General features: G+C 39.9%; 2 protein-coding genes across 2 annotated transcripts in view; both read left to right on the top strand.

Annotated features, from left to right (window-relative positions):
- MINDY3 (MINDY lysine 48 deubiquitinase 3) overlaps positions 1-11983 on the top strand; it is a 55684-nt gene extending 43701 nt beyond the window's left edge. Inside the window, exons 11-15 of the mRNA XM_040590069.1 lie at positions 2027-2099; positions 2964-3036; positions 8161-8248; positions 9678-9749; positions 10905-11983. Coding sequence (XP_040446003.1) covers positions 2027-2099; positions 2964-3036; positions 8161-8248; positions 9678-9749; positions 10905-11054 — 456 coding nt within the window. The 3' untranslated portion in view covers positions 11055-11983. The remainder of the gene's footprint in view (positions 1-2026; positions 2100-2963; positions 3037-8160; positions 8249-9677; positions 9750-10904) is intronic.
- Positions 11984-19403: 7420 nt separating this feature from the next.
- Positions 19404-24680, top strand: part of ITGA8 (integrin subunit alpha 8) — a 115031-nt gene continuing 109754 nt past the window's right edge. Inside the window, exons 1-2 of the mRNA XM_040592385.1 lie at positions 19404-19761; positions 20064-20188. Of these exons, the coding sequence (XP_040448319.1) occupies positions 19559-19761; positions 20064-20188 (328 nt within the window). The 5' untranslated portion in view covers positions 19404-19558. The remainder of the gene's footprint in view (positions 19762-20063; positions 20189-24680) is intronic.

Below are 24680 nucleotides of genomic sequence, written 5' to 3'. Positions count from 1 at the left end.
AGGCTGGAGCCAGAAGTGATTTAGTCCTCCTAAGTCTATCGCATCTCAGGAACTGAGAGAATTCTAGCAGACATTATTCACTAGATCCACCTATATTAGTAATTTAGCATGTTAAAGAGCTTCTTTTTGGTGCAAATTGGCGTTGCACCTAGACTTGGAATCCTGCTGTATGCAATTAAATGTCCTACCTGCAGTGTGGATGCAAGGGCTTCCAGCAACTGCTTCTGCTCTTGCATGGTGTGCATCTAGGATTGATGTTTGGCACAAACTTCATTGCCAGGAAAGATGTGATGTGGATACTCCTTAATACACCACAGCAAGTTGAACCCTGCTCTTTCCCTCCATGCACAGCATCGCTTCATAATGTAGATGTTTGCATTGTGCTCAAGTGGCAATGGAGTAGCCCTTAGGAGTGCAAGTATATAACAGGCTGGCAATCTAGAGCTTCAGAAGACCTCACAGGTGTCTCCTCTTATAATCCTGTGTAATACCAAATTTTTTTCTCTCCTGTACGTGGAAATGAGGAGAGCTCTGTAACCCATAATAGCTGCATCATTCATCTGTTCAAAGTAAAACTGTTGCCTGTTATTTTTAGGTGTATATTGTGTTCCATGTTATCCCTATCGGTGTGTCCTAGGCAGCTGGCTTAAATTCAGAAAAGTTTTTAAGTATATGCTGGATGCCATTAGGTGTATACTTAAAATTCTTGGCTGATTTGGAGTTAGATATTAGGAGAAACAGAGTAAGAGTGGAATTCTGGTCAAATGTATGATTTGCTTCTGTTCTTTCCCTGAAGCAGTTCTCTTCATGTGTTAAAAGAATAGTAGATCATTATGTATATTTCAGTTCTATGTTTTCTGATTTCTTTTCTGTGCCCTCCTTAAAATAAAGTACTACAGACTTGCCAGTTTAGACCGAAGTTCACTGTTAGCACATACAGTTGTAATAAGAGGATGTTGTGATTTTTCTCTTACAAGAAAAATCTGTCATCTTCAGAAAGCAAAGTTGAGCCGAACTGGAAATAAAAATATAATGTATACTTTATAAAACAGTTTAAGGTAACTTTTTGATTTGTAACAAATCAATTTACTTAATATAACATGAAAACAAGAAAGTTTCCCAAGGTTTAATGTTATTCAGAGTAATGTCAATGCTGCTATTTCTGGGATTTTGTGTTTACTTTTCATAGCATAGAAGGTAACATTAGCTTTTCACTTTGATAGCAAGAACAACTATGAAGGGAATATCACCAAATGCAGTGTTTCCCTCAGAGCAAGGTTTCCATTTTACTTTCTATGTGAGAAACACCACATAGATGTTTGCAAATTTGCAAGAGGAGATGTAGGATTTTAAGTACTCCTAATGAGCAGTTTTTGGAGCTCTATTTTGGAGTTTCATGTTCTGTTTGAACAGTAAGTCTTTGTATCTTTTTAAACTAAAAGATGTCTGCATTTCTTACCCTTTATGCCACCTTGTATTTCTCATTAATAACTTTATCAGGTTCACTTTTTTCATAGTGACTTTTTTGACCTAAAACCAGAGGGCTATGCTTTTTGCTGGTTTTACAACAGGAGATAGACATGTGCCTCCATATATGTTTTGGGGATCATGATTGTATTTGAGATTAAAGAAGTCACAGACATATAAAAGCATTACAATAACAACATTTCACTGGTACATGTATGTGTGTTTATTAAAGAATGATGCTATAAATCTAAATCTCCACATAATACCTGTAGTCTCCAATTAACTTCTGTGCCACAACATCTTAATGAAAAGACTTAATGTAAAATGTATCTAGAAGTCTGTGGAATAATCTTTAACATATTTCTTGATTGTTTTACACCACCATCAGCAATATTACCAAATTACAGTGATTTTTCTTCTGTTGTATTTAAATTTTCATTAATTTAAGGTCCAACCTTATGTAGTATGGCTAAACATTTCCATAGTAATCTGTATCTGAATTAAGAATATTCTGAAAGTGTTCTTTTTTTTCTTTTCTCCCCGTCCCACCTACCCCAAGGATATGGCCCTTGTTGCTCCTGAAGCACCTTCAGAACAAGCTAGAAGGGTTTTCCAGACATATGACCCTGAGGGTAAGGGCTGTACTTCTTGCTGAAATATTTTTTTTTAATTGAAACATACTCATTCAGTAGAGACAAATTCAAAATAATAATGAATACTGCATTATGTAGGGCATCTCTTAAAAAATAGGACCATCATTTTCTAAAATTTGTTCCAAATACTGTACTTTTAAATCCATTTCACATTTCATGCCGGGGTAATATGCTGTTTATACCTTAGGCTGAATAAGAGAAGAATGAAATACTTAGTACTTAAGAAATTTTCAATCCAGTAGTCAATCTACAAGCGACATGAAGAAATTTTCTGAGAATTCTGTACTAAAGGAAGTACAACATTGTGCACTAGGAAATACAGTTCTTGGAGCATAAGCTTTATAACCTTCTAATGTTATTTTTAATTAACATAAAGCTTAAATGTATATTTGATTTCTGTTATATTACATTTTCATAAAATAACTGATCCACTATGATTGCAATCTTCATGAAATTTTGTTTTTGAATATATGTGGCATACACGGGATATTTTCTTATGTTTTGGAAAACAGAGGATGTCTAATGTTCAGGTACTATTTAATTAATCAAAAGTAGAAAAATGTACAGTTATTATCCCAAAGTATGTAGTGGAGATGGAGATCGCTATTAAGAGACTGAATTCTTAGCAAGTATTAAGCTTCTATGTGTATGAATGATAAATGTGCAGTTTCTGTATTGCAGCCCTCATTAAGTGGGAGAGAACTATGTTCCTTCTAGAACTCCAACATTTGTTTGAAAATTTTAGAGATAAAGCTATGCAGTATTTGTATTTTTGAGTAGAATTTATACTCCTGTAAAGCATTTTGTTTCTTTTCCTAATATGAAGCTTTGCTACTTCTTCAGATAATGGTTTTATACCTGACACTCTGCTAGAAGATGTAATGAAGGCTCTGGACCTTGTTTCAGATCCTGAATAGTAAGTATAACAAAATTGAAATACTACAGAAGTATCAGTTAACCACATATTAATTATAATTTAGGGGGTTTCTGGATTCAATTAACGACATATTTTAATTCAGGGTTTTTTCTGGATTTTTTTCTAGCTTTCATTCTGGGCACAGAATGTTATTTTGAAGTGTTTAAAGTCAGCTTTAAATGTGAGGAATTGAAATTAAAATGTCTCTAACTTTGGTAGTGATAACTAGAAGCCAAAAAAACCCTGAGACCTATTGCATTACTATATATTGAGGAGATAGTCTGAATATATTTCTGTATGTTAATGAGGGTGAAACTCTGTGACAAAAAAGTCAAACAATCAAGGTAGAAACAGATTAGCATTGAATCACCTCTGGATGTATCTACAGAATTAGAAACTGAAACTGCTTTGGTTACATTTTTGTTTCCACCAACACTCAGTAGTGTTTATAATTGTCGCTTGTTTCCAGAAATGACACCTTAATTCCTAGGGTTAGCGTTAAAACTCTATTTTAAATACTTATTTTTAATTACTTACTTATTTTTAATTACAAATTAAAAAATTAGTAAAAACGAATGAAAAAGTAATTTACGTTAGATCTTATGTGGACAGACAGGACCAATATTCAATGGCAGCTATTAACCTTTGGTGTCAAAACTTACCATGTTTTGCCAATAAATGCTTAACCCAGAAAGGAGAGCTATGTGCTTTAACCTTTTTACATCTCCAAAAGATGGTTCGTAAACATACAGTCTAGTTTCTTAGGATCTAAATTGGTTGTTCCTGTAGACTGGCTGTGGAAACTGCAAGTTTACTTACCACAGCCATCTGAAATTCGATTGATGCTATTTTTTGTCCTTTCAAATGTTGCAAGGTACAACAGAGTTCACTGAGCTGTTCTTTGTGGAGAGTAGGAGTGAAAATTGAAATCAAAAGACTCCCAGGAAACTAAAACAAAAGAAAATACAAGACAAAAAAGCTAGCATTCATATTGTGTCAGTAAGTGGTGAAATTTGCAAAAGATGTTTTAAAGGGAGGGAAAGAAAAAAGCCTTAGTTTAATGGGTCTGAGAAGTTTTCTTTTGGTCTTTTTGTTCTGCTGCCTCAATAAATCTGCAAAAATCCTCTTTCTGCATTCAGCAGTTCTTCCATTTGGCTGTTTGGCCTTCAGGGTGTTTGTGGCATAGCCCTGGCCTATTTTATTGTGACATAGGAAGAGCTAGTCAGAAGGTCTGCTATATTGAAAAGCCATGATGAGACCATGGAATATTTAGTCTTGAATCATCTCCTCTTAAATAAAAATTTTGTCTAACATTACTGTCTTGAGGACCTACTCTGTTATGCTTCTGGATGTCCTGTCTATTTAATGTGGAACACAAGTATAAATAATGCATTTCAAATTCCATATAGACTTCTCTGGTTGGTTGGTTGTTTTTAAGTAAAACTAAAGGCATTGCTTCCAAGTGTACTATTTACATTTTTTAGTTCAAGAACTGAATGGAAATGCTTTGTGATAATCTAATCCAAGGCTTTAAGCTTCTCAGAATTTCAAGATGAATAACGGCCAGACCTGCTCAAAGTTTAAGAATTATAGAGGGGAAAACTCTGTAGAGCAGATGTGAATTAGGTGGGTTAGCCATTCCAGTACTGAATGCCATCGCATGTGATTTTTCGGAAATTTTCCTAGTCTTTTAGTAAATACATCTGAGAACCCAGCTCTCTTTGCTCTGTTTCTAAAAACCATCCAATACTCTTCAGGGCATCAATTTAAGTACATCTGTCAATCTAAGTGTAGCTTTGTTTAAAACATTTTATCTTATCTGTCTGTTTGACCAGTGCTGAAGGCCTTTTTTCCCATGCAGTGCTCAGCCATAATGTACAAAGGCCATCAGTGTCATCATCCCAACATTCATAATCTCTTCAGTTAAGATGCTAGACTTCATATGGAAGTGCCTGAAGCACATACATACACTTGTTTTGGTAGCTCTGCTGTAGTATCAGTAACGTGGAATGGCATTAGCTATTTGCTGAATGAAAAAGCCTCAGCTGAAACACACGGGAATCAAATTTATTAAATCTCCCCTCCAGCTTAATTGATTTAATTTTGTACACTGTCCATACTGAAAAACTTTGTATGGCTCTGCATTTTTAAACAGTTCTTGTATTTCATTACTGAGTATATAGCTTGCTTTAATTTTATTACATACTTTTAAGTGCATTTTCAAAATTATCGTTACTTTCTGCCTTGGTTCTGTTTACAAACACAGTGTTTTTACAGCTCTGTTACAGCATTTCAAGAATTTGAGCAGGTTTCAGACAGCTACTGAGTTATCTTATGTTTTGTACTTTAAGAGCAGTAAGAATGAGGAATAGCAGGATTGAAGTCCACTATCTTACAAATCCTCAGTTGTAGTTTCCCTTGAGTAGTGAATTATTTTCTTGAATATTAAATTAACATAGTTTATAGGATATCACATTCAGGTTTATGAATTTTAAAATTATTCTTCCAATGGCCTTAACAGATTCACTCTTAAGAATTGCATATCGTATTCTGTGTGTATTGAGGCAGAAACAAAAGGAAGCCAAATAATTTACTGCTAGTACAATGTTAGGACCAAGAAAGGAAGCTACTTAAAAATGAAGACACGTAAGTGGTAGCCACTTTGATTTGTCCTTTGATAAAATGCTTACATGCAACAATAATCAAAAAGGCCTTAGAAAAACACCTTCTGCTCACAGCCTCCGACAAAAGAGACCTAGGTGTTTCAAGGTGTAAATGGTAAAAGAGGCAGCTATGGGAAGCTAAGAGTGTGTCTTCTGAAAGGAAAATGTAGTGCCTACATGAAAAAAACAGAGAAGAGTCTACATTTATGGAACACAAACTGTAAATACAAAATAAGAAAAAGTTAAAATCTACTGAAGACTAATCTGCAAAGTTATAAAATGAAAGCTGATAGTATTTCTTTATTTCTTTAAGCCACTCAGAACGAGGAGACTTGCAAGAAGTCTGTAGTTCTGATAGGTGATCCACAATATTAAAACATTTTCCAAGTCAGTAAGAAAAGTGTAGTGAATTCTTCTTTGTATTCACTGGGGAAGACACCAGGGAGTCGTTCTCATCTTCACTGGGGAACGTTGCTGGGAGGTTTCCACACTTCAGCCTTTTTATGAATGGTCAGAGCAACTTAAGAGTCTGAAGTGTCCAGATAAGTAAACCCGCCAAAATTCTGAAGAAACATCAGAAAGAAATTGCTGAACTACTTCAGGTTACATACCACTGTAAACCATTCTGGTGCCACAGTACCAGAATGAGAAGGTGACAAATGAACAGCGGTACTTAGAAAAGGATTTGAAGACCATTCTGGGGAAAATTCACATGTAAATGTTTCACGTGTAAACACAAGATAAGAAGGAAGGTTTTCTTGTAGATAAATAATGGAGCAAAGGGTAAAAATGGCATTTTTTTCTTAATGGAGGAAGATCATTAGAGGAGTTTTACAGGAATTTGTATTAGGTCTGTGAAGTTTGGCATGGCACCAGTGAGGATTTGAAGGTAGGGATTAATATGATAGTTTGCTGCTGATACAAAAGTATTCAAGGTACAAAAGATGGTATGGAACAGCAGCAGAAGTTACTGGAAGATAGGGTAACAGAGAAGTCTCAATACAGTAAACGTAGATTAATTGCACGGGAATTAAAACAATCCTGATTATATATATACATTGTTGGGCTGTGAACTAAATATTACCATTCAGGAAACATGTCTTAGATTTAAATGGATATTCAGTGATAGACATATGGAGTGAGATTTCTAGGACTTATGCCCTTGTATGAATGCATGATGTTTCACTCCATCTTACGAAAGAACATTGCAGCAAGATATTGGGAAGCCAACAAGGCTAAGTGAAGGTACAGAATGGCATTAGTACAAGGAAGAACTAGATTAGGACCGTTCAGCCTTGGCAAGAGAGACCACCATTGGCATGTAAGAGAGGTTTCTAAAAACAAGAGTTTCATAATAAATAGGGAATGATTAATTGCCTCTCACAATACAAAAATGAGGTGTCATCAAACTGAATTATCAGGTTACAGGTTCAAAACAGGAGATACTTATTCCCAGAACCCATAGTTTAGTTTTAATTTTGTGAGTGGAGTTTGTTAAATGCCACAAGTGTATAAGGGTTCAAAGCAAATTAGTTGCATTCATGGAAAGAAAATACATTTATCTTTGTGTTTTAGATACTGCCTCTCGCTAAAGATGTCTTTGAGTAGCAGACTGCTGGAAGTAGAGAGGGTAAACTGAGGGTATCACTGTATGTTTGCCCTGTTGTACTTTATCATAAGCATCCGCTATTGACCAGTGTCAGAAACACGATACTGAGCAAGGTGCTCTGTTGGTTTGACCCAATGGGGACTTTCTTGTATACGGCACAACTTGTAACTTAGGAGAAAGGATAGGTAGATGCAAATAAATGTGTAAACAGTCTGATGCCTGTAGAAATATATTGCTTAAATAGAAAAAAAAAATTAGAATCAACATTCATTTGTAGACCTGAAATTATACCATGTACATGCAGTAAGACTTTCCGATTTTGTATTGTTAATATTTTCATTATGTATTGGGTTTGGCTTCCTTGATATCAGGGATGTGATGTAAATAAGAAATGTATCTGCTAAACTTAATTTTATTTCAGTGTACAATCTATGTAGAAAATCTTGGAGACTTTTCAAGTCTCCATTTGAAAACAGGTTGTTTGGCATTTATGGAGCTGTATTTAAAAGATGACTGTTTTATGTATCTAGTTCAAGAATGCTTACCAAACAGCAAAATGCCTTTTGGACTGTCAACCTGGTTTTAAATTATATGGGTTTCAAATTATTTTACCAAATATGGCAGTCCTTCAGAATTATCACTTATTTAATTTAAAATAACAGATTACTCTTATTTTAAAATAACTGTGTTTTGGCAACTTGCATGCCATTCTGGTGCATTTGTCACTTACGATTAAAAATAGGATAGTATTGCTATACTTGGCAGCCAGTACTGTGGTAGCACTGCATTACTTAGTCATGCAAGAATAGAAATGTTTTACTCATACTTTTATATTCAATGTTTTTGTCGTAGTGTAAACCTCATGAAGACCAAATTAGACCCAGAAGGACTGGGCATCATATTACTGGGTCCCTTTCTGCAAGAATTTTTCCCTGAGCAGGTAATTAATATGGTTTTAGTGCTGCAGAGCATTGTCTATTCTTCTTGTCTCTGAGATTCATTAAACACTTCCATCAATATAGAGTTATTTTTAATAAGAAGTATTGCATTCATTTGAAACAGCTGACCAGCCAATAACTTCTTGTATTACACAACAAACTGTAGACTTTGTTTTGCTTAAGGTGTCCGTAATCTTGTCAGCTTTACGCTGGAAGGAAACTCCATTGTAGCAACATTGTAGTTCTAAAGTTAACTTCAGGAAATATATAATTGTTTTGCATATGAAATTGAACTGGTTCCCTGCTCAGAAAGTTCATCTGAGTGTGTTTTTTCTGAGAATAAATGACCATACTGTTTTTATCAATATTACAAATGTCTGCTGTAATTGCTAGCGAACAGGAAAAGCTTACAAACATATTTAAAACTATTTTTATGTATATCTCTAATAATGTAAAATTTTTTACAATTTAACAAAAAGTCATGGTAGAGTTAGGTTTAGCATATATGGAAGTCACTATCTGCCAGGGTAATGGAAAATCATTTTCAAACTCTCAATCTGTTCCAGATATTCATTAAGATAGCACCACCACTGAGAAGCATGTGTTAGCCTAGCACTGCTGTGCTCTTCTCCCTTTGCCCAGGGTCACATTTTCCTGCCCTCATGCTACCTCCCACTTCCACCAGGATATGCTTTGTACAGATAGGTGGAAAACCAGAAGAGGCTACTGGTCTGGGCGAGAGCTCTCTGCAGGTTTATGGAGGCCTGTTCCATGGCAGTGTAATGCTTGTACTGGCAGAAGAGAGAGGCTTTCTCCAGGGACAGGAAGATGGGCTGGTGGAGGCAAGAGAAGGGCTGAGAGGAGTACTTCTTTGGAGGCTTTGGTAGCTTAACATGTCATTGAAACATTATGGCTTAATTTTTACAACCAAGGAAATGTGAAACTAGTATTTTTTAAATGCCTTCATTAAGACTCCTTTTGTTAAGGGTTGTGCAGCACTGTTTGGCTTTTGGCTGTCAAATGGAGGGCTGGAGATTGAATCTGGTCCATAGTAAATACTTAACTTCATAGTGTCCAAACAGTCATAAATACCCATGAACATGGCTGCTATGTAAGGTGTCTGACTTTAAAAATAGGACAATTTTTACATGGTCAGTGCTGAAGTTGTAGTTCAGAGTGTCCAGATGAACACAGAAAATCATGAGTTGCTCTTGGGGGCATTACCCATTAATTTACTGACGTCTTTTGGTTTTTTATTTCTGATGAGAAAGGTATAATGAATGAAATCTTTAAGATGGTGTTACCTAAAAAAATCGTGCATTTTTACCACTTCCTTGAGCCTTCCTGTTTAAATGCATCTCTCTAGTTGTAAAGAGACTGTCAAGGCACGATATATATGTCACATGAAATTAACTGTCTTCTCTCTACTAGGACTCTAGGGTTTCAGAGTCATTCACCGTTTACCATTACAACGGACTAAAGCAATCTAATTATAACGAGAAGGTAAGATGTAAGAAACACAGATCTGTCCCTCATAACTTGCATGCAAAACTGACTGTAGTTACAGGCAAAATACTTTAACTTGAAACAGACTTTTTACAAAACTATTATTTCAGTAATTTTCTTCTAAAATTGTATCCTTGGGATTGGAAACTGCTTTGTGCTCCTCACTATATTTCAGCTGATATACTGGGTCAGCTAGATTGCATCTCTTAAGCGTTTTGAATGGAGCGCTTATGCTTATCCCTAGAAGTGGGCTCTGAACTGTAAAAGACAATGGAGATGTAACACAGAAAAACTGCAGCTTCTATAAGTAACCCTACACCTAAATTGAGATGTTTGGAATTTTCTGTGAAATATTTTAGTAGTCCAGACTTGCATCACAAATCAGTATTTTTTGGAACCACATAACGTGGGACAAAAATTACCTGTTTCATTTTCAACTTTCTTGGAAGGAGGGGTATACATGACACACCATGACTGCTTTGAAGTTAGTTCCTGAATTAGCATTTATGGTAGAAGACTATAAGGCATTAATAGCCCAGGGAACAAAAATTAACTCAAGTAAGAAGACTCTTCAAGAAAATGTATATACTCAGACTTTGGAATAGCTTAGAGTTAAGTCCTTAACTGTGGTATCTCCAGCAGTTTCATATCCCAAAATGTAGGCAAGGACATTCAAAGATGCGTCTATCTTTACTATTGGACATATATACATAATCAAGAAAATCTAAATTTTTGTTTTCAGAGGATTCTGCCTATAGCATTTTAAATATTGTTTTATGAATAGAGCAGATTTGCCACAGAAGTTCCATCTTATGGAAAACTAATTCCATAAAGTTAAGTGGAAGGAACACTGTCCTTATAAAATAATGTCAAACTTTGCAACTGCAACAGTATTAGAAGTCTATTGAAGTAAATAGTAAAAGGAATGAGCCTCATAAGGATTTTCAGGCACTTGAGTCTAAGAGATAGGCGGCGTTTATTTCATACCTCGTTTCACTAAAAAAAAAAAAAAGTATATAAAAGTAAATGGGGTTTGGGTTTGTGGTAAAAAAAAAAATAAATATCATAACAAATCCTCTCTTAACCCAGTGAAAATAATCATCACAGTTTTTAAACAAACATAGGCTGACATAATTGGGTTTATTTTGGCAGGTCATGTATGTAGAAGGCACAGCAGTTGTTACGGGTTTTGAAGAACCAATGCTACAGACTGACGACACACCTGTAAAACGCTGCTTGCAAACCAAATGGCCATACATAGAATTACTCTGGACCACAGATCGATCTCCTTCTTTAAACTGATATGTTGCACACAAACAACATACTGCTGTTGAATCCTTGAATGGGGGTGCAAAAATTGGTATTTGCTTGGAAAGTGGTATGCTTTGACTGTGTGGAGTTATACACTGGTATCATTGATGAATTGTAAATAATGATTACAAACACTTTTTCAGTGTTAATTGGAATATTTAATTTTTTAATCAGATTGATTTCTATTATAATAGTTTGTCTTTTTTGGCCACTGTAGTACTGTTAATGTGAGTTATCCTAAAAAAAAAAAAAAAAGCCTACTTATAAATTCTTAACGTTATTTTGCCATCTCATGAAGATTTGAAAAATGTCTGATATTGCAGAATCTGCATATTAGATGTCAGATCTTTAAAACGTAAAACATATTCAGCTTCCTCTGAATCATATAGGCATGTTTTATTATTTAAATTATATTGGCTTACATTACAGTACCATAATGTGTGGACTAGACTGGCCTTTGCACTGGATATGTTTTGATGAGTTTAAATTTTCTGCAGTTTTTCCTAAAATCTGATTTTACCTAAAGAGCTTGCACAATGTGACATAAATATGATACATTTTTAGGAATATTAATAAGTATAATTCATAAATACTCTTTCTTGGCAGTTGTATATTACTGTGGCTTAGTTACCAGGCATGTTAAAAGTGAACAGAAAATCTGAGGAAAAATAGGTGTATTAATATTTATTTGAATTTGTATAAAAGAAATGTAAAAACAGCAAAAAGAATTTCTTGTTCTATAATCTTTAAACTATTCAAACTTACAATATTGCCAAATACCTCTTCTCAATTTGTCCAAGCAGCAGTGTAAGCCAGCGTTACTGTATGTGTTAAGTGCATGAGAACATCTGTTATTACATTATTATATTCCTTTATTTATTACCAACTTGTTAGCCCTAAAATAAAAACTTTTCCTTGAATCATGGTGTATTGTTTTAAGTTTGGTTTTAATTGAACTTGTTTATTGCGCCTCAAAGATAATGAAAAGGGACCATGGGTTTAGAAATGTCAGTCCAATTCAAGTTGAGCACATCTCAAGAAAGAAAACAAAACCGAAACAAAAAACAATTTATTACATCTTAACTGTGATAGAAGAGACCATGCTATTGCCAGCAGGGCTGAATTTTGCATGCAGAACTACTTATTTTTAAAAAATTTGTAACAATAGGAGTCTAGAATGACCCTCATGCAGGAAAACAAACTGATTTTGTCAAAAATGAGTTATGTAGCATGGGGGAGAAGCCTTTGTTGGAGAATTTGCACTGTAAAGCATGTAGTCGTGGTAGAAAGAGAACATCCTTTGCGTGACGCTTGCAAATATGTCCTCTGCAAGACTGTACAATGTTAGGTTTACACGTGGGAATGGGTGAACAGTATAGTTCTGTGGCGGGCTGGCCTTGGCTGGCCACCCAGCTGTGCTCTCACTCCCCTACCTTAGCAAGGCAAGGGGAGAAAATAGAAGAAAAAGCTCCCTATCTCCTTGTTGAGATGAAGACAGGAGGATCAGTCACCAGTTATCATCACAGGCAGAACAGACTCTAAAGTTATTTAATTTATTGCCTATTAAGAATAGAGATAGTGAGAAACAGAAACAAAGCTAAAAACACCTTCTCCCCTGCCCCCCTTCTTCCCAGGCTCAACTTCAGTCCCAGCTCCTCTACCTCCTCCCTGCTGAGCAGGGCAGGGTGATGGGGAATGGGAGTTGTGGTCAGTTCATAGCACTTCATCTCTGCTGCTCCTTCCTCCTCACACTGTTCCCTTGCTCCAGCACAGGGGTCTCGCCCACAGGGTCTCTCCTTCACAAACTGCTCCAGCGAGGGTCCTTCCCATGGGCTGCCATCCTTCAGGAGCAGGTTGCTCTGGTGTGGGTCCCCCACAGGGTCACAAGTCCCACCAGCAAACCTGCTGCAGTGTGGGCTCCTCTCTCTCCACGGGTCCACAGGTCCTGCCAGCAAACCTGCTCCAGCACGGGCTTCCCAGAGGTCACAGCCTCCTTTAGGCATCCACCTGCTCCAGTGTGGGGTCCTCCACGGGCTGCAGGTGATACCTGCTCCACCATGGACCTCCCTGGGCTGAGGGGCACAGCCTGCCTCACCAGGGGCTTCACCAGGGGCTGCCAGGGAATCTCTGCTCCAGCTCCTGGAGGTCCTCCTGCCTCCTTCTGCACTGACCTGGTGTCAAGCATCAGTTTTGCTGGCAGGGTCAGCTTTGGCCAGTGGCAGGTCCATCATGGAACCCCCTGGAACTGGCTCTATGCAACATCAGGACAGTTGGTGACAACTTCTCACAGAGGCCACTGCTGCAGCCTTGTCTCCCCTCAGCTACCAAACAAGCTCAATCAGGACTTGTTTAAAAACCTAACTGCTGAAATTACTATCACCGTTCCTTATTGCAGAGCTGACAGCAGTGTATCTTACTTGTTTTTGAGATTCCTTTTTCTGGTGGAAAAAAAATAATCCTTTGCAGATGACAAGTTGGAGGGATTCCTTAATTCATCTTCTGTGACTCATTTTACTTAGAACACAAGTGTTCTGTCTTGCTGTGTGGGCTTGATGCTAAAAGATTTGTGCAACAGTGGTATTGCTACTCAAAAGTATATGGATAATTACTTAATTAAGAAAATGTGCTTTAATCTGGACTGCCTGTTAAGTCTGAAACTTTACTTTTCCTAGAATACTTCAGGCTTGATAGGTATTTGCTTTAGCTTGTTTTGCACATTGAAGATAAATGTCTTTAGGCAGATTTGCACTGATACCTTGGAAAGTGAAAATTCACTTTTCTTGCACTTTCTCCTGGATTCTGGTGTCTGACTGGGCTCGTACTAGAGTATCTCACACCAGAGCTTGCACTGAACCATAGCTCGAATCTGTTAGAATGAACAGCCTTTTTCCAGTCCATGGTCAGAGACAATCTATGATCTATTTCACAGAAGAAGAAAAAAAAATAAAATTAGAAGCCCAGCTGATGTGAGAGCTATATATAAGCATTAGCCTTGATTAAAACTTCTGCTGTACTTCAAGGTATTGGTGCTTAGTGTGGCGTAAGAGCCCTTATTGCTCTTCCCTTCTTTCTCCCTCATACTGCCCAGCTGTTTGAGGCCTGGCTTCTGGTTTCCTTCATCTAATTTTGGAGTACAGAGGCTGAACTAACAGTGCTTGGTGGGACTTGGCCAGCTCATCTGAGAGCCCCAGCCAAGTGAACCTTTCTGTCCTTTCCTCCCTGATGAACAAGATGGGAGAGAGTCTGACTGTATGGAAATTCACCTTTTGTCCCCTGAAAGAGTGTGGTTATTTAGAAGGCAGACTTATAATATGTAGGGCATTAATGCCTGGTACTCTTAATTTGCTTTCATAGAAAAATGACCAGAAACCTATATACTTTTCACAGGTTGTTCTGCTCTAAGTGCCAAATATATAGGCTACATATGTGTGTGTGTATATACATATATATATATATATTGCGTTTTGCTAATTGAGGCTTAGTCAAGAAGTAATACCAGAGCACTCTACGGGATTCAATACGTGCTTTAATTAATCAGAGCAAATTGATAACGTTAACTGTAAGAAAGCACATGAATTAAATATGCAATTAAATGACATTTTGATCAATACTCTCTAGGTGAATGATTTTTTACATTTTGCACAGTGGTTCAATTGTAATTGCCAAGGAAAGCTCAGCATCTTCTGGGAGACTAGTGCCCTAGTGGCAACATGGTTCTCCCTCCCATATCCCAAAGCTCTTTGAGACAGAAAATTTTTCAGCTACATGTTGGTGTCTCTTTGCTCTAAATTCACTTTCCTAACAAGAAGATGAGGAGAAAAAGAGGTCCTAGAGTCAACTGCTGGTTGAATGGTGGAAAAGAAATTATTTCCACTTTGATGTGTACTAAGTTTACAGTTAGATACTCTAAACACATTAAATAAATAATGGAAAGACTACTTCCCATGCTCCATGTTAGCCCAGGTGAACTGTATTTGAAGGCTTTTAAGGCTAATGAAGGTATTTTTGATTTGTTAAAGCCTGAGCTGTTCAAGGCAAGCAGCCAGTATAAATTCAAAAGTAAATATCCTTTTTATACTCCACATGAAGACCCCTTTAAAACATTGAATCACTTAAGTGCTCGCAGAGTACTTTGTTTTTTGACTACTTCTGTTGAAGTTCTTGGCTTTATCTTTCAGACAGTTATAATTTCTGCTTATCTGATCCATCGGTATGCTTTTTCAGTCTTACTTCTCTTCCTTGTGAGATTGATTAGGGCAAAGGAGGCCAAGATGGGCCTGGATGTAGGAGTAAAATCCATTAGGGTGGTGAAATGGCTACGTCTCCACAACAGTTCATGAGTGGGAACAAGAATGTCCATTAGTACAGTGCATACTGCGGGGCATTTGCTGTCCGATTAGATGACTGTCTACAAACAGCTACTCTGGATACTCTTGATTGCAAGCAAAGTTGCTTAGCATATAGCATCAGGCATGCTCTGGAGAGCACCTTCAGGCTCCGTGGTGGGTTTGCTGAGTATTGTGCTACAAGTCCGCTGACCTCAATAGCCCAAGAGGTGCAGTGTGAGCACTGAGCGCATTCGCAACCTCCCCAGCCGCGTCCCTGCTGTTCCATACTTGGGGTCTCACACACTAATCAACCAGTCTGTGCTTACACCAAGATGGTAGATTGGATCATTAGAGGTTTACACTGACTACATGTGATTAAACTAGTTAATACTCATAACGGATGAAAAAAAAAAAAAAAAAAAAAAGTATTTCCATGAGATCTCCTGAAAAGAAACATTTTTTTCCCACAGGCTATATGCTTAGATTGCTAGAAGATTTAGTCTGCTCACTCTCAAATTAGCTTTAATGCCTTTCATTTATTAATTACTTCTGCTAAGATTTTTAATTTGGACAGTGTTTACAGAGGTAAGGTTCAAAACTGAAGGCTGCATCCTCTGTTGGCATGTCATCCTGAATTCAGATCTCACGAATTCATGTAGAGTATGGTCACACTCTCATTTTATCCTCTTGCTTTGTGACAGGATAATCAATATAAAATACTATGTTATGGCTCCAATTACAGTTCAGGAGACGGCTTCCTGCCTACAGAAACAAAACTCAGAAACAACTAAAAGAAAAGGCAAGCTTTCCTATGGGAAGTGGACACTTAATCTTCTGTACTGGCATGTTTTGAAAAGATATAACAGTAAAATTGACGTTAATTTTGACAAGATTTATGTTAAAATCCCATATGATTCTTTGAAATACTTACCCTTCCTCTGCTAGCAGGTACATTACTAAATGATGGCATAAGTAAGATTAAAGCTTTCATAATAGAGGGTTCTATGAAATACTAGTATTTAAGATCTGCTTGGCAAAACTTCCCGTAGAAGCTTTGACTGATCTATTTATAAGATTGGAAAGACCATAATGACATATTAACCTCACCAACTGCACATAATATAAGCTGTAGAAATCCACACCATGAATCTTGTATTTTTCTGTATGAATTATTTGGTCCCACCACTGACCTTCCAGTTATTCTGTAGGGTATTCTATAGGGTAGATAATGACTTTTGGCCTGCTGACTAAATGTTCTTATACAAGCGCTTCTTTTATTTTTATATATATATATAAATATATAAAAGCTCCATTCTTATAAAGCTCTCTGTCCTGGCTCCAGGTCAGGTTCTAGAGCCTATTAAGACTTTTTAGTTCAATATCCAAAGCCATTAATGTATCAGGCCACAGGTATGCTAAAGGCCAAACTTCAGTCTACTGCTTACTTCCTGAGCAGTGCAGAGCACAATCTCCAGTTCAAAAATTTCTAAAGTCTGAGAAAACCAAGATCTGGAAAAAGCTTCTAGTGATCAGAACAGGTCCAGGTTATTTGGGGGAACATTACAAACCCTTTGAAAAATGAAAAGATCATTCTTTTTTTTTACGTCTTTGAATTGATTTGGAATATCCTACACCCACGTCTCTCTTCTTTATATGAAGGGGGGGGGGGGGGGGAAGGGAAAAGATAAGGGGCAGGGGGCTGCTCTGTATTAACACCTTGGGTGTAAAAGGATCTTGAAAGAGATTCCCTTCTTTCCGTCCCACCCTCCTTTCCATACAGGTTTTAGCACCGATAGCCATTTGAAACACTTTTCCTTTCTTAAATTTAGTTCAAACCAACCAGGTTAGGTGGCATATATTTCAAACTGAAAGACAGGTACAAGAGGAGTACAAGTGCGAACTGTCTATGTTCTTGCTATGCCCCTTCTGCTTTTCATTTGTGTGAACACTCGCCCGTCTCCAGCTATGCTAACTGCTGAATTCTACCTCTGTTCTGGATAGATGTGTACAAGGTGGATACAGCACCAGAATATGCTGCCTCCTTACCCTGAGTGCCACAGGTCTGGTGTGCCCTCTGAGCGGTTCTCTGAGCCCCAGAAACTTCACTTGTGACACTCAGGAATGGAACTGACTGTTGTGCTAAATAAGAGCAAGGCACTATTATTATTGTTATTATTATTATTATTATTATTTAGCAAAAAGCAACACGAATTTCAAATCCCTTCAGTTGCTTTAAAATTGTATGACTTCTGAGAGTAGGCATTATCCCTACAGGTCATTGAGGTACTTCTGAATTTATTACTGGTGCTTAGATCTCTAGGAGTTATTTGTTCAATGTAAAATAGTGAAATAATGTCAATGGTGATGTTTCAGTCTAATAAAAAGCAAGAGTAATGCCAGTACAAATGTAAGGCGAGCAGAATTAAGGAATATTACAAGCCTTGTGGGGACAGCTAAGGGTCATACAGTTAATGCTGGAAATAAACACACTGTTCTATTTTTGTGAACAGGAATGTCAGTCTTATCTGAATAATCTTGCCATGAAGCATTTAAAATAAAACAAACATAAAAGTAAAGAAACCAGGACCTCAGAACAAAACAAACTACTCCCAGCTGCTTTCACAGGTATGCTTTACTGTAGCATGTTTATAAATGGGTTCTCTATTTTTCTGATCTTTCTCTATTATAAATGTTGAAAAAAGAATCCTTTTTTCCTGCTAACAGAGTTGATTACATAGAAAATAAAATGTTCCTCCTTTTCGTCCTACCTTTGAGTTGGCCAGAAAAAATAGTAAGAGTGCTGTTCCAGCAAGCCCTAGGCGTGATGCCCCGTTTAGCTGTTAGGGGAAGGGAGCATTTCAGGCAGGCAGCATTACATTGCCTCAACAAAAAAAGAAAGAGCTAGAACACTATTGTGAAGCTTTCAGGGGAAAAACAATTTAAAACAGGAGTTATATAGCCTCATAGGTTTTGATCACTTTTAGGAAGAAATAATAAGAGGAGCCTTCTAAAAGCTCCGTTTAATGCCACGTGCGATGGAGTAGTATTGGTTATTTCCGTAAGAAAAAAGGCTTGGCGCCTGCTCCGGCGTGGTGCTGTGGCGAGGGCCCACAGCCACGCTGTCCTCTGTGAGGTGCCCCTTCAGCACAGTAAAACTTTAGGTAGCCCGGTAAGTGCTAATAAAGAAACTTCCAGAAGAATGTAGTTCCTAACGTGCTCTGAACGGTGTGGCTGGGCTTTCGTCTTTACCGTGGTTAGAAGGCTCTTTCGGTTACTGGTTTGTTGGGACTTTTTTGGTGGTTTTGGTTGTTGGGGTTTTGGGTAGATTTTTTTTGGTTGGTTTTTTGTTTGTTTGTTCGGTTCGTTTGTTTTTTTAATAATAGCCATCCTGGCAGTCACGTAACAATCCAATGAACGTCTATTTCCGCCCCCCCATGCACTTTAATATCCTTAATGGAATTTTCAAGTATCAGACTCTTCAATTTAAACTCTTGAAAACGTTGGAAGCCAAGAGAAAGTCAACTCGAAACCACTGGCCTCAGCTCTGTTTTCCCTGGTGAGCAGGGACAGGCGCGGGGCAGCGCGGGGGGCGCCCCGCTGGGCCCAGCCCCGCCGGCGGCATTGCCCTGCAGGGCAAGCGGCTCTCCCCGGGCACAGCGCGGTTCGTGCTCGGAACCGCCGAGCGCCGTGTTCAGCCGGGACGGAGGGGCCTGGGCCCCGGCGCTGGGGGACGAGGGCCGCTGCGGGTCCCCGACATCCACAGCGCGGACGCTGCGCTGCGAGCACCGTCCCCTCCCGGACCGCTTCTGCCCCGGCGAGGGCGGCGCGGCTGAGGCGGCCCCGGCCCCGGCCCCGGCCCCGGCCCGGCCCGCCCCGCCCGGCAGCGGACACAGGCGCACCGGCCGCCGCCCCGCAGCAGAAGCGCTTTCCCGCGGCACCGCCCCGCAGCCCTGCCCGCCGCGGGCCGCCAGGGGGCGCCCGAGCGCGGCTCGCCCCCTAGCGGCGGCGGCGGCGGGGTGAGCGGGGCCGAGCCTCCCCCGCCAGCCCCCCGCCCCGCCGCCAGCGCACGGCGGCAGCCAGACCGCCGCGGCACCGCACGGCCGCCGCACGGCTGCCCCCAGCTCCGCTGCGCTCTGCCAGCGGGAGCCGGCCGCGGAGGGGGCGAGGATGCTGCGCCTCAGCTGGGGGCGCGGGGCCGGCCGCGCCCGACGCCGGCAGCGACCGCGCTCGCTGCTCCTCCTGTCAGCGCTGCTCTGGGCGCCGGCGCTGGTGGCCTTCAACCTGGACGAGGAGAAGCTGACGGTGTATAGCGGGCCCCCGGGCAGCTACTTCGGGTACTCCGTGGACTTCTACGTCCCCGACCCCAGCACGTGAGTGTCGCCGCCGCCGGCCGGGCTGGCCCGGGCTGCGCTGGGCTGAGCGGGCCGCTCCCCTCAGCGCGGCGCCCGGCGCCCCGGGGGTGCCGAGGTGAGGGCTGCGCCCGAGCGAGCGCCCCCGGGCCGCCCCCCCGCCTGGCCGGGGCTGCGGGGCTTTGGGGGGGCTTTGGGGAAGGCGGGGGGCAAACGGCGGCGTCCCGCGGGCCGGTCGCCGAAGTGACAGCCCCTGGCCCGCCGTGGCGGGGCCGCCGCCTGCCGGTCCGCATCGCCGCGGTGACTGCCCGGTGTGTTTGCAGGGTCAGTGTCCTGGTGGGAGCCCCCAGAGCCAACACCACGCAGCCGGACATCGTGGAGGGGGGAGCGGTGTACCACTGCGCCTGGCCCGCCGCCCGCTGCCGGCAGATACCCTTCGACAACACCAGTGAGTGGCGGCCCGCGGCGCCGCGTGTGTCGCGCTGCGCTCGGGGCTCCCTCGGCACGAGTTTCCCCCGCGCCCGCCGTGCTTGTGTCACTTTGATCTGAGCATCTGCAGCGCTGGGAAATCCGGCTCCTGGGAGTCTGTGTGCTTGCAGGGAAGGGTTTAACGGTCCCCAGAGAAATAACGGGAGGATGACCTTCAGGATCTGCGCGTCGTTCATCTTAGCAGCTGCCTTTTTCTTTTTTTTTTCCCTTCTTAATGCTTTAACGAAAGGTGTTTGTGGCAGTTAACTCATTTTGAAAATACCTTTTTTCCCCTGAGTGCTTAGAAGGCAAAACCCCCAAATCCATGTCTCATACACTTCTCCGAATCCTGGAAATCGCAGGATTGCTAGTGTTTGCTGTTGTTTTTAGCAAGGGGTTTTCCATCTGTTCAGAGGGATGAAGTACCTCATGTGGCATGCTTATTTAATTCTTTTCAGAAAGCAAGAATTTTATTTCAGAATATTGGAATCTAGATGCAAACCGATTTAGGCACAATGTGGATAGATTATATCCACTTCCAAAATCCCAACACAGATGTTTCTTATTTAATTAGAGGGAACACACGTTTTAAACAATTCAGGCTGTTTATGTTTTCTGTTGTCTCTTTATAGGTCTTGAAAATAATTTAAACCTAGTGTTTGTAGGGAGTTTAAAACTGAAGCCTTTATTTAGGCAGACTTTGACAGTTTAATCGTTAAGCACAAGTTACAACTCTGTAAGTTATATTTAATCTTAACATTTGTGGTTTATTTAAGTGCAGACACAATACAATTCAGGTTTTTTTCCAAGAGCAAAAATTAAATTAGAAGAGCTTACTTAAACGTAGCAAGTAAGCAGTGCAGTTCTTTACCCCTTCCAGCTCCAGCCACCCACACATCCTATTACTATGTTAGTGTTTAGGAACTGTGCTCAGGATGACTCTCCCATCATGCTGGGCGTTCTTCAAAACAGGGTAAGAGATGGTTCCTCTGTGTGTGTGTATGGCTACTTGGGCACGTAGTACCATGTACAGCATATAGTTATGTATAAATGTGAATGTACAGACATAGACAGTATGCATACAATATTTTTATTTCAATATGTCCTGAGTGTACGTCTTTAAAATAAAACCAGTTTAGGGAATATTAATGTGTTTCCATCTTACGATTAAGTAGTTCAAGTGACAGAAGTGGAGTATATTATCTATAGAAGTTAATTTCAGGTTTGAATAGAAAACTTTCAGACCAAATAAAAATTTCGTCACATTTTGAAGGGGCGTTTTGAAAAATGAATGAAAACCTAGTGATGAAACATAGAAGGGCATCTGGCTTTCCTGTAGGAAGCTCAGGACAAATCCATGTTCTTGGCAGATGTATCCCTATGCAGATACTATGCTTTGAATATGCACAACCACAGGCTGATGAGTAAGTATATTAACAAGGGTTTGGACTGTATCACACAACTATTTGTGTGATTTGGAATCTCCAAAGTTCATTTGGTCTACCTGAGATGGGTAATTGTGTCCTCCAGATAGATGCCTGACTTGCAAACAGCTGAACTTAAGCCAGAGAGTGCCCATTGTGTAGAAGTAAATACACTGTACTTGGAGGAGGGACTGCAGCATAGGCAGGTTTAGGAGTTAGCTGTCTGATTCTGGCACCAAGGGCAGCAAAGGTGTCATTTCACACAGTTGAGCAATGGCCAACTGCCCTCATAGACTGAGATCCCGGGAGGGTTTGCATAGCTTGTGCCGACACCTATTCTTCATTGCCAGCAGCATAAATGCCAACTCCAATAGGCTTAGGTACTTTTTTTGCTGAAGTATGAACGTAGATTTCATGGCAGTTTTTTATCTCCAAAATACGCTACTTAGAGGAGCAAGTTTTCCATCTTTTCCACTATTCCTCCTGAGTAGTCCACACAAGCTCTATCCTAGATGATACTGCTTCAAATAGTCTGTTACACACAGTTCCTTTTGGGCCATTGCATGCCTAGTGGGACTTAGTCCTTAGTAAGTATGAGGGGTATTTTGAGTTTATGGCTCTTGCTTGTACAGGCACCTTGAACTCACTGTGCCTGCTTCCTACGACATCACTCAGAAATGCTGCTATTCCCATTTTATATTTATATTCCCATTTTTACATTTATTCTAATAAACACAAAGAAGTCAGTCTGGATTGTCAAAGATCATACATGAAGCTGGTGATGATACTGGTAGCTGGCTTGGGATTTTTTATTCTCCCTCCAGTTCCTTAACCACAAGATTATCCTTTCTTCCAAACCAAAACCACCCAGTAATTGTTAGAAGAGTGGAAATTCAGCTCTAGCAGCTTTAATTTTAAAGATTAATGCTTCATGCCTCGTAGGAGATTTTTTAAAGTCTTGGAAAGTTTTGGGAATGTTTTCTGAAACAAAACAAGAACTACAGGGGCTGCTTCAGAGCTGGAAGATTTCATTTTGATGCATTTTTATACAAAGCTTCCTTTTCTAAGTACTTTTTTCTTAACTCTAACAAAATAATATCAGCTCTTTCAGTTAGATTCACTAAGCGCAATACAGAAAAAAAACCCTGCTGAATAATTGAAAGCGTTTTTAATTAAGTTCAGAAGTAAGAATGGAGTGGAACTAGAAAGAAAGGAAGAGTGTAATGTAACAGTTAAAAGGCAGTGTGACCCAACAAATAGATGAAGAATTTACGAAATCGGTATTTTTCAGCCACAAGAGTTCAATGGAGGACTTCTAAAGAATTTTTAAAAGAAAAGCAGATTCACACATACTATGTCCCAAGTTAGATATGTGAAATTGCTGCAGATCACAGAAACTGCGAAATTTCCACCATAACATAAAAATTCAAGAGATTAACAAATCCAAGTGGTTGAAAACCACTGGTTTAAATCCTATACGAGCATGAGGGCTCATGTCTTCCATTTCTGAGAACCGGGTACACAAATGAAGCTCAGATATGTTGCATTCAATGCAAGTTATGTTCTGCCGTTGAGGAGGGAACATGCAGTGCACGTGGATGTTATTTGGACTTACACTGCCACAAGTGCCTAAGTGGGCACCTAATTAGTAAGACTTATATGTAACTGTACAAATTATTTCACTGTTTCCACAAGAACAGTAAACCTAATTTCAAGAAGGGTTCCTCCATTTGCAAATGCTTTTATGTTATTTATATTAACACTATTAATTATCTGGGTCCTACTAAATGGAAACAGTGAGGACACTGACTAGTATTCTGTGATGGCTTCAGTCAAGCTTCTGGACATTTTCAAATATCGTGGTGTACAAGTGTGTACATTAGTACAAGTGTGGAGCTGCTTTGTACCAATGTATAGTTATCCTGTATTTTACAGATGTTTAGATGTTTACTTAATGAAAGGGCAGATATGCCTTGTTATGGGACTGTAAAGTATAACAAACTAAAAAGGAACAAAATCTCTCTCCACAAGCATTTATTGCCTTAGAGGGGGCACTTGTTCAGAAAGTGATTTGAGGGAACTAAGTAAGTGACAGACACCTCAGTGAAAAACTTAGGCTTGGTTAGGTTAATATTACGATAGTACGAGCTGAGACAGGATGGTCTTTGGTCCTGTAAAGCCTGTTTTGTTGAAGAGTTTTGTTTTTCTCTGTGAATAATATCTTTCTATTTTGTAAAATAACTAAAACTATAGTTTAAAGAAAGTTACTCTATATCCTACTGTAGAGTCCTGAAGGGAAGATACAAGTGCTAAGCCTAACTGGACCTGACATCCTGACACTGATGTTAAGACAGCTGTGCTGTTCCCCAGTGGATCAGAGATCTGGCATTGCAAGGGTTGCACCCAGAGTCACTGGCAAGGTGCAACTAACCTCCCTGCCACCACACAGGGTGTGACACTCAGGGCTAAACCCTATTTTTTGTGTCATGTGATCTTTAAATGACAAAATACAAATTCCTGTGGTTTGTGAAGTTGTCTTGCTCCTTTTTTCTCAGAAACCAAGACCACATGATGCAGTGGATATTGCATTGATTGCTGATGTGTACTTAACAGGAGCACTCCTTATTCACTCAATTCCCAGTGCAAGATATGAAAACACCTTTAAAAAATGTGTCATTACTTCTGAGTGTCACATTCTAGCTGTCAAACACGGACTGGGCTCCTTACTACTAGCACCGATACTCAAAAGCAAGACTACTACTGAAATCATCTCTGTGGCACCGTGCATATGTTAGGATGCCCAAGCTGGTCTGAATGCTATGAGCAGGTGCATAACTTGTGTTAATGTGGAAATGTGTGTGGGCTAAACTACCCTGCTGAGATGGTGGCTTAATTAGTGTTAATAGAGGTGCAGGAGTATCTGCAGCCCGTTCCTAAAAGTCATACCACCCGTCTGAAATTGTTCTCCAGGCAATTCTCCCAGATTTGTCACTAATTTCTCAGGTCACCTATTTCTGTTCTTAGTTCCTAATTCAGAGATTTCCAAAG

The sequence above is a fragment of the Falco naumanni genome, chromosome 4 (genome assembly GCF_017639655.2).
Source record: "Falco naumanni isolate bFalNau1 chromosome 4, bFalNau1.pat, whole genome shotgun sequence".
NCBI classification, from domain to species: domain Eukaryota; kingdom Metazoa; phylum Chordata; class Aves; order Falconiformes; family Falconidae; genus Falco; species Falco naumanni.
This window is presented reverse-complemented; position numbering and strand designations above follow the sequence as displayed.